The sequence below is a fragment of the Chrysochloris asiatica genome, unplaced genomic scaffold (assembly GCF_000296735.1).
Source record: "Chrysochloris asiatica unplaced genomic scaffold, ChrAsi1.0 scaffold00092, whole genome shotgun sequence".
Classification (NCBI taxonomy): Eukaryota; Metazoa; Chordata; class Mammalia; order Afrosoricida; family Chrysochloridae; genus Chrysochloris; species Chrysochloris asiatica.
Genome location: NW_006408610.1, coordinates 2,613,695 through 2,628,328, shown reverse-complemented (window position 1 = coordinate 2,628,328; position 14,634 = coordinate 2,613,695). Strand labels below are relative to the sequence as shown.

At 54.4% G+C, this 14,634-nt stretch overlaps 1 protein-coding gene across 1 annotated transcript in view; it reads right to left on the bottom strand.

The window, feature by feature from the left end:
- Positions 1–6,371: 6,371 nt before the first annotated feature.
- The window catches only part of CSPG4 (chondroitin sulfate proteoglycan 4), a 36,214-nt gene continuing 27,951 nt past the window's right edge, over positions 6,372–14,634 (bottom strand). Inside the window, exons 7-13 of the mRNA XM_006866562.1 lie at positions 13,797–14,279; positions 13,372–13,548; positions 11,601–11,796; positions 11,381–11,515; positions 11,080–11,246; positions 8,467–8,650; positions 6,372–8,243 (exon numbers count right to left, since the gene is read on the bottom strand). Of these exons, the coding sequence (XP_006866624.1) occupies positions 6,412–8,243; positions 8,467–8,650; positions 11,080–11,246; positions 11,381–11,515; positions 11,601–11,796; positions 13,372–13,548; positions 13,797–14,279 (3,174 nt within the window). The 3' untranslated portion in view covers positions 6,372–6,411. The remainder of the gene's footprint in view (positions 8,244–8,466; positions 8,651–11,079; positions 11,247–11,380; positions 11,516–11,600; positions 11,797–13,371; positions 13,549–13,796; positions 14,280–14,634) is intronic.

The window sequence follows — 14,634 nt, the reverse complement described above, 5'->3', positions numbered from 1 at the left end:
TGAGACGTTTTGGCCTGGAACATCTCAGTGAGACAGGAGGGCCTGTATCCTAGCAGATGTTTACTGAGCATCTACTATGTACCTGGACTCCTGGTGTGGTGCTGTGGGTTAATGTGCTGGACTGTAAGGTCTGTTTGAACTGCAAGGTTGGGGTTCAAGCTCACCAGCTGCTCCTCAGAAAGCCTATACAGGGTCCCTATGAGTCGGAAATGACTCGATGGCACGTAACAACAACAACAATACTATGTACTAAGTACAAGGCACAGCAGGGACTCGGCACTGCTTTGATAAGAGTGCACAGCATTGAACAGTGTACCTGCAAGGTATGGAGAGCTTGCCTGGGAGGGAAGAGGAACTGGGGGCTCCCAGGGCACTCCCAGCACCAGGAAAGGACACAGGCTGGGAGCCACAGGCTGGCATTCCTTGCCAGCTTCTAGGGAGGGGGCAGAAAGGACAGTTGACGTGGCGACTTCCATCCAGTCTCTCTTGTTCCTCACCCTCCACTCTGGGATTCCCATCCTTCTCTCTTGGCTGCTCTGTTCCTCTATGGGGAAGACCTTGCACCTGACCAGGTATGGAGGCACTGACTGGTGACCTTGGCCAGACACTTCCCTCCCTCTGACAGGTGGGACTCAGGTGGAACGGGGTAGTGTGGGGAGAGAATGAAGGACTAACTGAATTGCAGAAGGCTCCAGGGACCTCTGGGAAATAAAGATTCTTGGTGACTTAGTGGATTACATGTTGGGCTGCTAACCACAGGGTCAGGAGTTGAAATCCACTAGCTGCTCTGTGGGAGAAGGAAGAGGCTTTCCGCTCCTGTAAAGATGTACATACAGCCTTGGGAAACCTACATAAGTTGGCACTGACTCCAAGGCACTGGGTTTAGGTTTGGGAGGTAAGGGCTCTTGCAGCCCCTCCCACCCAATCAGATCTGGCTGCCCTCCTCCACTTTCCTCTCTTGTCCTCATTTGAGGTCCCTGGGGAAGGGGTCTGACAATCAGAACCCCATCCCCTTTTGCTTCAGGGACATTGGATTTATGGTAATGGTGGTTGATTTGAAAAAGGAGTGTGAGGTTGGATGGACAACTAGCAGAATGTAATCAGTATCACTGATGTTTACTTGGCATGTTTTGTTGTGCATATTTCTCACACCAACATAAAAACAAAGGAACTCTATCCCATGAGTCGGATGGGATATAGGGATTTCACAAGAGTGTGGAGAAGAAAAGCAGAGAGTGTGATATGAAGACCAAACTCTGCTACGAGGTCAGAGGTCTGACTTCTTTTCAGCCATGTGACTTGGCTTGGCCCTTGCATCTCTCTCAATTAGAGCTAGAGGGGAGGACTTCAACCAGTACTTCTTGAAATTCCCCATCTATACTAATCCCCTGGGGCCCGTGTTGAACACGCAGTCTGATTCAACTGGTCTGGGGTAGGCTCAGGGAGCCTGCATTGCTAGCTAACAAGTTCCCAAATGGTCCAGGAACCTCATTTTGAGTAGCAAGAACTTAGAGAAGCCATCACATTTGAACCTGGGAGATTTAGAAACGGGGTCACATGAATCCTTTGTGACCTCACCAGACATCAGAAGGAAGACTGTTCAGTGGTAGAAGTTCCCAGCTTGCTGATTTGTGAGGGAGAGAGGAGAGCTCCTCCAGGCACCAACTGAGGCTGTTTGGCTAGAAGTCTCTTCTTGGCTACTGGTCTATTTAGTCAAAGGCTGCTTCTGTCTTTAGAAGCCCTGGTGTGGCGCTGTAGGATAGTCACTGGACTGCTAACTGCAAGGTTGGCAGTTCAAACCCACCAGCCACTCCTTGGAAACCCTAGACAGGGTCGTTATGAGTTGGAACTGACTCAATAGAACTTCACAAGTGTACTGGTTTGACACTATAGGATAAGCACTGAACCCCAAAGGTCAGTTTGTACCGTAAGGTCGGTGGTTCAAACTCACCAGTGGCTCCTCAGAAACCCTAGACAGGGTTGCTATGAGTGGGAAGTGACTTGACCAACGGTACTTAACACAAAGTGTGAAAGAATACAACAAAATCCACCAGTTTTTGAGGTATTAATGCCCTTAATGAGGACAGCAGTAATGAGTTAAATATTGTAACTACACTGACAATGGAATGTAACTAGGAAGTAGTTGAGCATGCTCTGCTTTAGCCGCCGCACAACTGCCCAGCCACAAAAAAGGCCCCACAGGAGAGAAGCCAGCCGACTGAACCAGCAGGCCCTCCTCCTCTGGGCTTCCCCTCCACAGCAGCTCAGACCCACTGGGTTAAGACATGTATCATGGTTTGTAGTTACTCACTGGCATGTCTGGGGTTCTTCAGGAAGGGGTGGGTGGATTTCCATCTACATCTCCTGCAGTATTTTTAGCAAAAACTGTTAACTACACAGGGATGGCATTAACTCCGGAGGACCTAGGATAGGATGGGTGGTATAGACAGGGGTCGCATGGGCCTGGTACCCATCCAGGCTCCACCTAGTAGCCAGGGCGCCATCACATGGAATGCTAGGAATTGGAGACTCAAGTAGTGAACTCTGGGGGCGGTCCAGATACCTCCACCCCTTTAAGATTTGCTTCTTCAGGGCTCATAGGAAGGTATTAGTGGTCCTGGCAATTCCCATTGGTCAAAAGAGGTGGTGGTTGGGGGAGGGGGAGAGGAGGAGTACTTCTCTGGTTTTCTATTGCAGGATGATGGCTTTAGCTCTGTGAGCTCTGCGGTTGCCACAGCAACTACACTTAAAGGGACAGCTTCCAGGATGAGAAACCCTTGTCATGCAGTTGATCGGATTCTGACTCCCAGGACAGAGTAGAACTGCTCCAAGGCTTTCCAAGGCCGTAATCTTTACGCAAGTGAACTGCCACGTCTCACATCCTCTAAGAGCTGGTGGGTTCAAACCACAAACTTTGACTTTTCAGCAGCTGAGTGCTTCACCATTGCACCACCATGGGTCCTTAGGAAGAGGAGAGGGCTCATGTTTCTTAGACCCTTCTTTAGTACCTAGGAGGCTAGGCCACTCCAAGCATCAGGCAAGACTGTCTAGCTAGGTATCTGGTCTCCCTCCTCTGCCAACTGTCCTGCCATTCCCTATGTGGGGTCACGTCACAATTTCCAACTCTGCTGATGTCAGCTTGAGTCCTTTGCTGGGCAGTAGATCCTGGCTCTTGCTTGACACACCAGTTTCTAGGGCCGTAGGAGGGTTATAGATAGACAGGCTGCACCCCTTCAGTTTGTGTGTGCTCTCGCATATGTGTGTATTAAGTTGTTGTTGTGAAGTGCTGTCAAGTTGGTTCCGACTCATAGGGTTTCTGAGGAGCAGCTGGTGGGTTTGAACCACCGACCTTGTGGTCTGCAGTCCAGTGCTGATCCACAGCGCCATGCCAGGAGTCCGTGTGTTACGTAGGCAGCTATCTCGGTGTTCGAGTGCCTGAGGGGCATGTGTGAGCCTGTGTTCATGTCCATGGCTGCATGTACAATGCCCATGATGCATGTAGGTGTGTGTTTGTGAGGAAGAGGCCAGAGGGTTCCACACACATTTGAACACTTATACACAAGCTGGCTCCTATCTCCATTTAGTGTATGGAAGAAACCGACTCTTTAAAGGAAGGGGATAACAGATCAGAAGCTGCAAGGGATTTGCATACAATTGTTGTTCAATTCCCACCCATAGCAACCCTGTATAGGGTTCCGGAGGAGAAGCTGGTGAGCTTGAACTGTCAAGCTTGTGGTTCAACCTGACTTTGCAGTCCAGTGTATTACCCCACAGTGCCTTTTGAGGAACCCCATTCAGGCAGGATCCCCTGGTAGGGTGTGCCAATCAAAGACCCTCTCCCAGGTCCTGGCAGAGCTGCTGGCCCCATGCCATCGGTACCAGCCCACTGGCCAGTACAGGCTAGAGGAGGACTGGAGCTGTGCTGACTGGTGCCAAGGCACTGGGGGCAGGGCAGTCTGTGTGAACAGAGACTGCTGGTGTCGTCAGTCCTCTAGGGGGAAATCCGAGCTGAGGCCAGAATCTGCCTGGCAGGCCCATCACTCTCATCTCAGCTTACACTTCCTAGGAAACCAGTCACCCTGGGTGGAGACTGGCCCCTTGCTCCTCCTCAGGGAGGCAATGCAGAGCAGTGGGGGGAGGCAGGCCTCGAGGTGAGGTACTCTTGGTAGGTGCAGGAGACCTGGCTTATAGAGAATGTGGGGGCCAGGGCTGGGAGCTCTGCTTATGTAGGAGCCCTGAGACCAACTCAGAGTTCCACAAGACTGACCACCCACCTTGAAGGGTATCACTGTTGAGTGTGGCAACCAGAGCCTTGGCTTTTCTACAACTACCTTGTTGGCAGCTTTCCTCCGCTCCAGGGTTTTCAGTCTCCCTGGGTCCACAGGGCCCTTCCAGCACTGATATACCGAGATTCTACCTCTATATATACCGAGGTTTCTTGCCTCAAACCTTCTGAGAAGGTGGAGTGAGGAGGCTCTGGGAAGTCTGTGTTGAGATGAGGGTATCAGGAGGGGGGTGGTCCAGGACCAGGAGAGTGGGATCTCCTCTCTTGCCCTTGTTCCTGACTCAGTTGTTATGAGTGTTGGTGTGAAGAGGTGACTGTGGCCCCAGGTATGGGTCAGCTACCAAAAGGTAACTGGGGCTCCCCACTCTCACCCAGCTGTGCTCGGAAGCCGGAGCCCCCACCCCCTGCTCTAGTCTCCCTGGAGTCTGGCACCTCTCCTGCTTCTTCCAGGTGTCTCCAATCTCAAGGCCTGCCAGAGTCTCTGGAATTCCTACCTCTGACCCTGAAGACCCCTGAAAGTAAAGGGCTAGAGGGTGGAGTCTCCTCAACATCTCAGTCCTAGAAGGACCTTTCAGGGATACTGTGGTCTCCTAACCCATCTCTAGCCAATGGTGGATCCCCAAACTTGGCTTTTCAGAGCCCTTGCTGCTCACGCTGCCTTTGAGAAGGAAGCTCTTGGTCCTCCTGTTGAAAGGATGGAGACCAGCAGAGGTTGTTACTGCTGTTAGCTGATGACAAGTCCATTTCCAACTCACAGTGATGGACAACATAGGGGAGAACTGACCCATAGCGTTTTCTAGACCGTAACTGCTATGAAAACAGATTTCCAGGTCTCTTCCCACAGAGCCCTTGGGTGAGTTTGAACCACCAACCTTGTGGTTAGCTATCAAGCACTTAACTGATGTGCCACCAAAGCTCTTATTGGCAGAAGTAGTGGTAAAAATCTCCAGGGAGCCAAGGGGAGTCTGTAGCTCCTCTTCCCCCTCCCCCTTGGCTCAGCCTTGAGATCTGTCCGCCACCCCCACTTTTACTTTGCTACCCTAACTATTTGAAAGGGAGGTGGGTGGGGTGGGATAGGGCTGTGGAGGCCAAAGGTGGAGATAAGAAACATAGGGCAAGGAGCTCCTAACACCTGTGCTTTATTAAGCTCCCTGTAGACGGCCTTATCACTCCTAAACCAACAGGCTTGGGTTTACTCTGCAAAGACTGTTCCACCTGCTCACATGGTCTGTTGGCCTGGTGGAATGGCTGCCTGAGAGGAGGGCACAGATACAAATAATGCAAATGTTCAGAGCCCAAAGCACCATTTATCCAGGCCCCATGGACTCAATTAGCCCTAACTGCTCGCTACCCTGCCTTCAGGAGCACAGACACTGGGGTGGTCCTTGGTCAGAGACCTTGAACATGCCCCAGTCCATTCTGGATGGAGCCCCTAACTGAAGGGTCGGGCCTGAGAATGCCCTGGCCTCAGAGCTTCTACCATACCACACCCCAAGGGTTCCATCATCCAGCCTAGCTCAGCACCATATTAAATAGCTTCTTTGCAATCTCGCTTAAATAAACCCATCCCCAGAGCAACCCTTCCCACCCTGAACATATGATCCTACTGGCTAATGCCTTCTAGAGAGCAGAGGAGCTCTCTCCTTCTGCCCTCTGCTCCAGGAACTCCCCTCTCCCTAAAAAATTAGTTGGGGGGATAGTTCTCCCCTGAATCCTGGGACAGACAGAGACAAGGAGAAGCCTAGGTTGGGGGAGAAAAGCCAGGAGTCCCTAAATCTATCCCTTCCTTCCCTAGGACAACTTCTTCTGGCCCTCTTGGCAGTCTGGATGTGAGATATCCAAGGCCAAACCCTGGGATTTGTAGGAGGCCCCCTGGCTTAGAAAGTCCAAACTAGCTCCAGGGCAGGGGACTGACCCCAAACCTGCCTCCTCCTTTAGCCCCCTTGCAGACATGGAGTGAGCTGCGGAAACTGCACTTCCTCCAGACGCCCTGGGACCACCTGCAGGTGCCCTCCACTCTCAGGATGTCCAGGTCTCTCTTGCTCCCAGGACCTGGGAGCAGTGGGGCCCAGGGCCTGGGCAAACTTGTCCCTGGCCCAGTCAGCAGCGGGGGCCCAGGCCAGGCCTCACACCCAGTACTGGCCATTTTTGAGGGCAGGGTTGGGTGTCCGGCAGAATTGCAGCAGCTCTGGGTCAGGCTGGCTGCCCGGTGGGGGCCCCTGGCCAGGCACTGCCGTTAGTGGGATGGCCTGGCCTGGCTCTACCTTTCGGAAGGTCTCACTGTCACCGGCCAAGCCGTTGCGGGGCTTGGCAGTCAGGATCTGGACGTTGTGTTTGCCCGTCTTGTTGCGTTTGCGGAGGTAGAAGAGCAGGGGCAAGATGAGCGCCAGGAGCAGGAGGACCAGGCACACAGGGATGATGACGCTGAACATGTTGGCCTCGAGGAAGCTCAGGAAGCCTCCCCTGGCCTCAGTGGGCACGGGGCTGGATGCTGCAGGGCCCAGGTAGCTGGTCGGGGAGCTGTTTTCTGGTTTCTCTGCTGCTTCTGTCTGAGCAGCCTCAGGGAGACTGAGCAGGGCCACGCTGTAGGGCCGGGCTGCATTGTAAGGCTCAGTGGCAAAGTCCAATGAGGCCACAGCAGGTGGGACCCCCTGTGCCCACAGCTCCAGCGTGAGGCTGTCGCCCGTGCCTGCGGGGTCAGGGGGCCTGCCCACCTCTAGCCCCAGTCTCCCATCCTCAAGGTCCTTCTGGGTGAACTGTTCCACAAGTTGACCATCCCTGGGCTCCATGCTGGCCCGGGGTACACGAACCACACGGCCGTGTTGGGGGCCGGCCAGGAGGCGAAAGCGAGGCACACTGCGTGTGAGGTTGGCCAGCTCAGCTGCATCTAGGACAGCAGGGTCCAGGCGCAGGGTGGCACCCTGGGGCCATGGCCCACCTGCCCAGACATGCAGCAGAGCCCTCACAGTGATGTTCACTACGGCTGATGCATTGGCACCCCGTGCTTGTGCCAGGACGCTGAAGTAATCGTGGGCAGAGGAGAAGTTGGTGAAAGCAAAGACCACCTGTCCCTGGTCTATCTGGAGCTGGCTGAAAGCTGAGGCGGGCTGCCCGCCCACCAAGAGATGCCCATACTGAGGACCCTGGATGAGGCGGTATGCTGCATCCGGTTCCTCCCGATCTGAAACCACTTGGAGCTGTTGTCGGCTCAGCGAGGCACGGCCTAAGGCTTGGGGCACCTCGAGGGGAGCCCGTAGCTGCACTTCAATGGCAGATGGCAAAACATCCACAGCCAGGGACATGGACAGGGGTGGGCTGGCCCCATCAGATACACTCAGCTGGAAGATGCCAGCCACACTGCTTCCGTTGGCCATGAAGGTCAGTCGTCCTGCATCCACATCAGCCTGGGTGAAGTGGGTCACTGGCCCTGGGCTGCCCCCTGCCAAGTTCAGGAAGCCATTGTGGGGTGCCCGCTGCACCTGGTACTCGATCTCCCCAGGAGCTGAGTCTGGGTCCACCACACTCAACTGGGCCCGGGAGATGGGGGCCCGGGAGCCCCGGGTGAGCCGGAGTGGGACCGAGGCCTGGGGCTGAGGTGGCCGCTCATTCACATCCCGTACTGTGATGATAAAGGCCTCTGAGGTTTGGGGCCCTGCCACAGAGGCCCCTGCCGGTCCCTGGAGGTGGGCATGGAAGTGGAAGCTGTCCTGCTGGGAGCCCCCTCCTCCATGAGCATACTCCAGCTGCCCTGTGGCCAGCTCCGATTGCAGGAAGTGTGGTCGCCCGGCGTGAAGGGGCTCCCCGGATACCAACAGCTGACCCCGGGTGGGGAACTGCGTGACCTGGAAGAGCACATCATGCTTGGGGCGCTGGGGGGACGGAATGCTGGCCAGGAGGTTGGAGGCATCGAGGGCAGTGACGGTGATCTCGGCCCGTTGGCCTTCGGGGACCCAGAGACCTGGAGGTGGGACACAGACTGTGAAGATCCAGTCTGCCAGAGTTAGGCAGTGGACCCAGGGCAGGGTTGGAATGATCCTCCACACAGTAGGTGCACCAGGATGGGCATTATGCCCCATCTCATACAAGCTCCCAGCTCCTGGCAGTTGGAGGCAGGAGCTGCTGAGTCTGGCCCATGTCCCTCTTGTGTCCCCCCAACCTTGTTAGCCCATCCCACTGTTCACCTTTGTTCCTCCAGAGGCGGCTGGAGCGCTGGGGACAGGCAGCCTCGAAGGACACAGTCACAGTGAAGGTGGCCACCATGTCGGGGGCAGGGGGCGAGGATAGCAGGAGTTCCAGGGTATCGTGGGCCTCCCAAAAGGGTTCAGGGGGCATCTCGTGCTCATACAGAACATGCCCAGCAGACACCTGAGAGAAAGACATCTTGGTTGAAGGCGAGAGGTAGGCCCAGCCTGTGGTGGTCAGCAGCCTCCTCCCTGGCTGGCACTAGGACTGGACTCATGGTCCTCCTGACCACCCCTCAGGGTCCAGCCTCTGGGCTCTCTAGCCTGTGCCCAGCTCCACATCTGGAATCTGCATTTCCCTCATTGCTCACTGGGTCCCCAATGAGCCAGTTGTCAGAGTTCAGATCCTATCTAGGGCACCTTGGTGGCTCTCACATCTCTGAGCCTCTAGGAAAGCAATGACCTAGCTGTGTTTCTGTGTGCAGCAAGTCCTTCCCCCTTTGCTCTGGATCCCATCCTCTCTTACCTCTGAAGACGCCATTCCCTCAGTCTCCTCTCTCTCCTAGGGCCTCAGTTTCCCCCTCGGATGGACTGCTCCCATAAGTGTGTGTATAACACACATACCAGTGACCCTATGTGCTCCACAGGGTTTTCAATAACTGAGGTTTTGGAAGTCGATCACCAGGCCTTTCTTCCAAGGTACCTCTGGAAGGACTCGAACCTCCAACCTTTTGGTGAACAGCTGAGAGGGTTAACAGTAATATTGAGGGACTCCCCTATCAGTATACACATATTCTTTCTTCCATCTTAATGAAAACACTTCTTCTGACTTTACTTTTCTACCAGCTGTCCCCCAGCCTCCTTTTTATTTCTCCTCTGCAGTAAAACTCCTCAGAAGAATAGTCTATATTCTCTTTCTAAATTGTTCTGAACGTATTCCATCTAGGTTTTTGCTCCCATGATACCATCAAAGCCACCATGGGATGAGCTCCAGTGGTCTGTTCTTAGGTCTGATCTGACTCAGCACTGACACCACGGAGTTCTCCTTTCTCTAAATTCGCCACGGCTTCCAGAATATCCCACTCTCTTAGTGTTCCTCCATGGCTATTCGTTCAGACTCTTTTTCTTCAGCATCGTATTACGTAGTCTTCAGGTGTTCTTCTCTCTCTACTGATGTTCCCCACACACTCCCCTCCAGGCATCTATGCTGGTGAGTCTTATTTGTATTTCCAGCTCATCCCCAGAAGGGTGACTCATCCATCCCCCAGCCCCCCACAACTCCACACGTTGTCTAGTGGATGATGGTGAAATGCCCCCACGGATTCCTGGTCTGTCCTGACTCTCACCACATTCCCCACAACTCCGTGCCTGCAGTGGCTCAGGCTAAAACCTCGGACTCCTTCTCGACCTGTCTCTCACTCTATCATCTCTTGCCTGGACTGTTATTCTGTCTCCCTGCTGTAGTCCTGTCAGCACAGAAGCCAGAGTGAGCCTTTTAAAATCTAAGTGGGACTAGGTTAGTCTTTGGCTTAAGGTCCTGCAATGGCTTACTTACCTTTGAGACACAAAAACTCTCCTTGCATATTAAACACCAAGGAATAGCCTTCACTGCCATAAAGAAACAGGTTTCCTCCCTTTTTTAGTCAAAATTTGTCCCTTTGGAGTATCTTTTGTTTTCCCATGTTAGGCAATGCAGGGAACCATTTTCCTTCTCTCAGAAAAATAGAACTTGTGCAACAGTGAGAGGCCAGTTAACTGGGGTCTCAGTGTGTGGGAGTCAAGGGGTGGTGGGGACTGGTGAGCTGAGGATCAGGATCCATTCTGAAGGGAACAGTGTGGGCCTAAAGAGGGACCACTGCTTGTCTGGTGCACAGGGGGATCACCCAGCCTCAAGGGGGAGGCAATGTCTTGGCCCAGCTGATTGTTCTTAGAGGAAGCACAGGTTTTTAAGCACTGGAAATCAGGCTTTTATGTGAAGCCTCCCAAATGTTACATGCTGACAATTACTTGTAAGAAATTAAGCACATTAAACAGGCCAGGTTAAACCTATCTGTGGGCCCAATGTGGCCTGTGACGACTGGTTTATAACTTCTGGCCCTGGCTGGAGGGCGAACAGGAAGGAAACCAAGAGTGGATGGGGTGTGGGGTGGGAGGCTGGAGGTCTGAGCACAGGGGCGTATGTAGTGAGGAGGGGTCTGGTTAGGTGAGAGGCAAAACACAGGCAAGGGGTCTCCAAGCTCTGGGGGAGCAAGCAGAGTCCTTTGGTGAAAGTCATTCTGGATTAGCAACCAGAAGGCATAGTCTTGGTTTTGTCCTTAACTAACCATGTGCTCTGGATAAAGTTGCCAGATCTCTGTGAGCTTTATCTGCAGAACAGGGACGCTGGTCCCTGGCCAGCTGAACTTACAGTGCGGTGGGGCAGTGATGCCCTCCCCCGCCCCAGTGCATGTGTGTCGGCCACGTAGTCTCTTCTCATCCTCCCCAGTGGTTTTGCTAGCCTGGCCCCCTGGTGGTCATTTGACCTAGTCCTTCATATTGCTGAAGTGTGGGGAAGCTTGGGGGTTAATGTGGGGACTGAAGGGAGGGAGGGCCACAAAGACCCGGGGTTCTTACCTCAGCCTGAGTGAAGTTCACCAGGGCGTCCCCAGTACTGCCTTGTTGGGCATGGAACAGCCGGCCCAGTTGAGGGCCCCCGACCACATGGTAGCGCAGGTGGTGGGGATCTGTACCTTCACTGGAGCTGGCTTTCAGATTGTGGCTGCTGAGGGGCTGGATGGACCCTGAGAGACAAAAGGGGGCCTGTCAACCTTTGACTGAGAGCCAGGACTGGGAGCTTTGACTGCAGAGAGGTGGTGTGTCTTGTCAGCTCTGCCTCCCAGCCACCGGGCATGCAGGAGGTCCAGGACAGACCCACCTGGACAGATGGTCAGTGTCCGGCTGCCTTCCAGGGTGAGACGCGGTTGCTTCCGGGCCACCACGCGGAAGAAGTGTCCAGGAGAAGTGTGCTCTCCGTCCGAGAGGCTGAAGTGGAAGCCTCCATCCAGGGCTCCTGGGGACAAGGGTGGAGTTAGAATGGCTCCTAAAGGCCTCCCCATGGGCTGCAGGAAGCAGCAGGATCCCCTCTCAGCACCCACCTCTGTGTGTAAACAGCACCAGCCCGTTGTCCACCTGGGCCTGTGTGAAACTGTGAACCTCAGTGTCTGCTGCCCGCAGCATGAGTCTTCCATTGATGGGTTGTTCGATGGTGTAGACCAGGTCCTCGGGCTTCGAGTCTCTGTCTGTGCCCCTAAGGGCCTCCGGAGGGATGGGTGCAGTGGCCCCTTCCCATATCTGTGGACACAGGTCTGTGAAGGTGCTGCCCCGCCATGTTCACCCACATATTCCTTGTGGGAGCTGCTATCTGATCTCCAGCAGTGTGGGGGCTCAGACCCCTAGCTGCTACTGGGGCCTCTTGCCATTTGGAAATTCCCCTGGGTCCTATTCACCTTCCCAGACACCCAGGACCCACAGACCCCTTCCTCACTATCTGCCCTAATCTTGCCTGAGCCTCAGGGCCAGTTCTGGTTCCCCTACCTCAGTGAAGCCTCAGCTCTTAACCTCACCAAGTTCTCATTCCCGAGACCCCAGTCCTGATCAACAGTGTGACTTCTTGGGATCACTGGGTCTACCCTCAGCCCCTCTACAGCTGGGATTGTTGAGTTTTGTTCTGCCCAAAGACTGAGAAATGGCACACTGGGCTAAGCACTGGGTTGCTAACCTAAAGATTGGTGATTTGAACCCACTGCCTACTCCATGGGAGAAAGATGAGGCAGTAGTCTGTTCCTGTAAAGATTTACAGCCTTGAAAACCTTATGGAGTAGTTTTCCTCTGTCCTGAAAGGGTCACTGTGGATGGGGTACTGAGAGCTGGGACTGAGGGGGGTAGGGGGGTCCAGTCTGGAACATTGCAGCAGGCCTGGGATGAAGATCCTGGTGTTTCCTCGGTAGTTATGGGCCCTGAGCAGGTGGGGAGGGGTAGCCAGGCATACTCAGTCCCTGTCATGCACAGAGTGAAGGGGAATCCCCCCTCACGCGCTGGATTCTGTTCCTAGGATTAGGGTCCTGTTATATGAACAACTTGTGGTCGGTGTTGAGGTGATGCTCCCATATCCAAAAATGTAAGCCTATAGGGATTCGTGGGTTCCCGCCCCGTCAGAGTTGGGGAGGGAGGAGCTACAAGGTATGGCGGGGGGTTTCAGCGCTGGGCTCCTAGAACAAACATGGGTGAATACCACCACCTGGTGGCCATATTGCCGCACAGCAACCCTGCCTGCAGCTCTAGGAAAGCTCCCCACAAACTTCTTACACCACCACCGACTCCCACTTTGGAAACTTTCCAAGGCTTCCGCTGACCTGTGAGTCTCTACACCAAAGGGTCCCCACCCGCTGTTGCATTGGGGTCAGGTCACACCGTTTCTGTTTTACAAGTCACTACTTTTTGTGACCCCAGAGAAATTCGATCATCTCTCTGGGCCTCAACGCAAAATGGGTAAAGTTTAGAGATTTGGGGAAACAAGCTGGGGTCCGAGGGTGGAGGTGAAGAACTTAATTACCTCCTACCCTCATGGGCTTGAAAGAACTTTCTCCAGGAGTTCTAGTCCTAAGCCCAAGAAAAAAAGTGCCAGCTGTTTGCAAACCCAGGACTTTGCAGCGGCTTTTCACAAGGCTGCCCTGAGTACTGTGTTCAGTAACAAAGTCTCACACCTGTGTTCCATGTCTGGAGCACTACTTCATCTCTCCTCCCAACAACCCTGTGAAGCAGGTGCCAATGTGCCCATTTTACAGAGGAGGAAACTGAGGCTCAGAGAGGGAGAGTTGCATGCTGGGAAGTAAGAGGAGGTGGGGGCGGCTCCAGGGCTGCTGTCACCTGTAGGCCTGTGTTTGTGGTGAGGACAGGGGGTTGGTCATTGACAGGCACAACAGTGATAGTAAAGACTGCGGGACGGCTCTGGCGGTCTATCTCTGAAGCATTGGCCACCAGGACAAAGGAGTCTGTCAGTGTTTCGCTCCCATCGTGCACATAGCGGATCAGTTGCTGTTGCACCTGCAGGAAGACCGGGGGCTGGAGGTGAGGTCCCAGAAGGTACCACCCTTCCCACCCTGCCTTTGGGTGCAGAAGATAGACTTCTCCAGAGCTTCAGTGTCTGCAGGTGGGAAATGGGGATAAGAAGTTCTGTCTCCCAGAGTGGGTATGAGGAAGGACTGTACACACGCCTGATGGGGAGTCCCCGGGTTTGCCCCACCTTACCCCTGAGCTGGCATGCACACCCAGCGCCTTCCCGACAGCCATACCTCTCTCCAGGAGAAGGCCCAGAGGGTCTGATCTTGAGGTTCTTCCTCCCTCTGCAGGGTCCCGTGCTGGGGCGCTTCTAGCACCTGCAGCTTGAGGCCCAGCAGCATGGGGAAGTAGGGCCCAGTGATGTGGAGCAGTGGAGGGGCCAGGGTGCGGGAGCCACCCTCAGGGACACTGAAGTTCTGTGTTTCCAGAGGGATCGTAGCAGGCAGCACCTCCAGTTCCATGTGGATGTCCTCCAGGGTAGCACCCAGGCTCGAGGCCACGTCCAGGGAGAAGACATCCCTCCAGGCCTCGGGACGGGAGTGTAGGTACAGGACCTGGCCGGCATCCACTGCCTCCTGTGAGAAGCTCTGCACAGGGTCCAGACTGGGTGGCAGGTCTGCGGAGGCGCCGTGGGACACCATCACCAGGTAGCCAGCTTGGGGTGGGGTCTTCACTGAGAACACAATGTCTGCGGGAGCCACTGCCTCCTGGGCTGCCTGGTCACAGAAGGAAGCTGTCCTGGGTCCTAGTGACCAGAACAGCTTCCACACCCTAACCCTCTCACTCTCCCGGGGAGTGCCCAAGACATCAGACACCTCTGCTCACTTAGACACACAAACACACACTCAGGTTCACACACACAACACGGAGACACACAGCCCCCACCAGAGGTCACACTCTCCTACCCACCCTGTGACATAGTTACATGGTTACATGGCCTCAGAGACCACACAATCACATATCTTCAGACTTAGGGACACAGACATATAGCACACATTGTTGTTGTTGTTATGTGTTGTGGAGTTGGTTCCAACTCAGCGACCGTATACAGGGTTTCCGAGGCTGTAAATC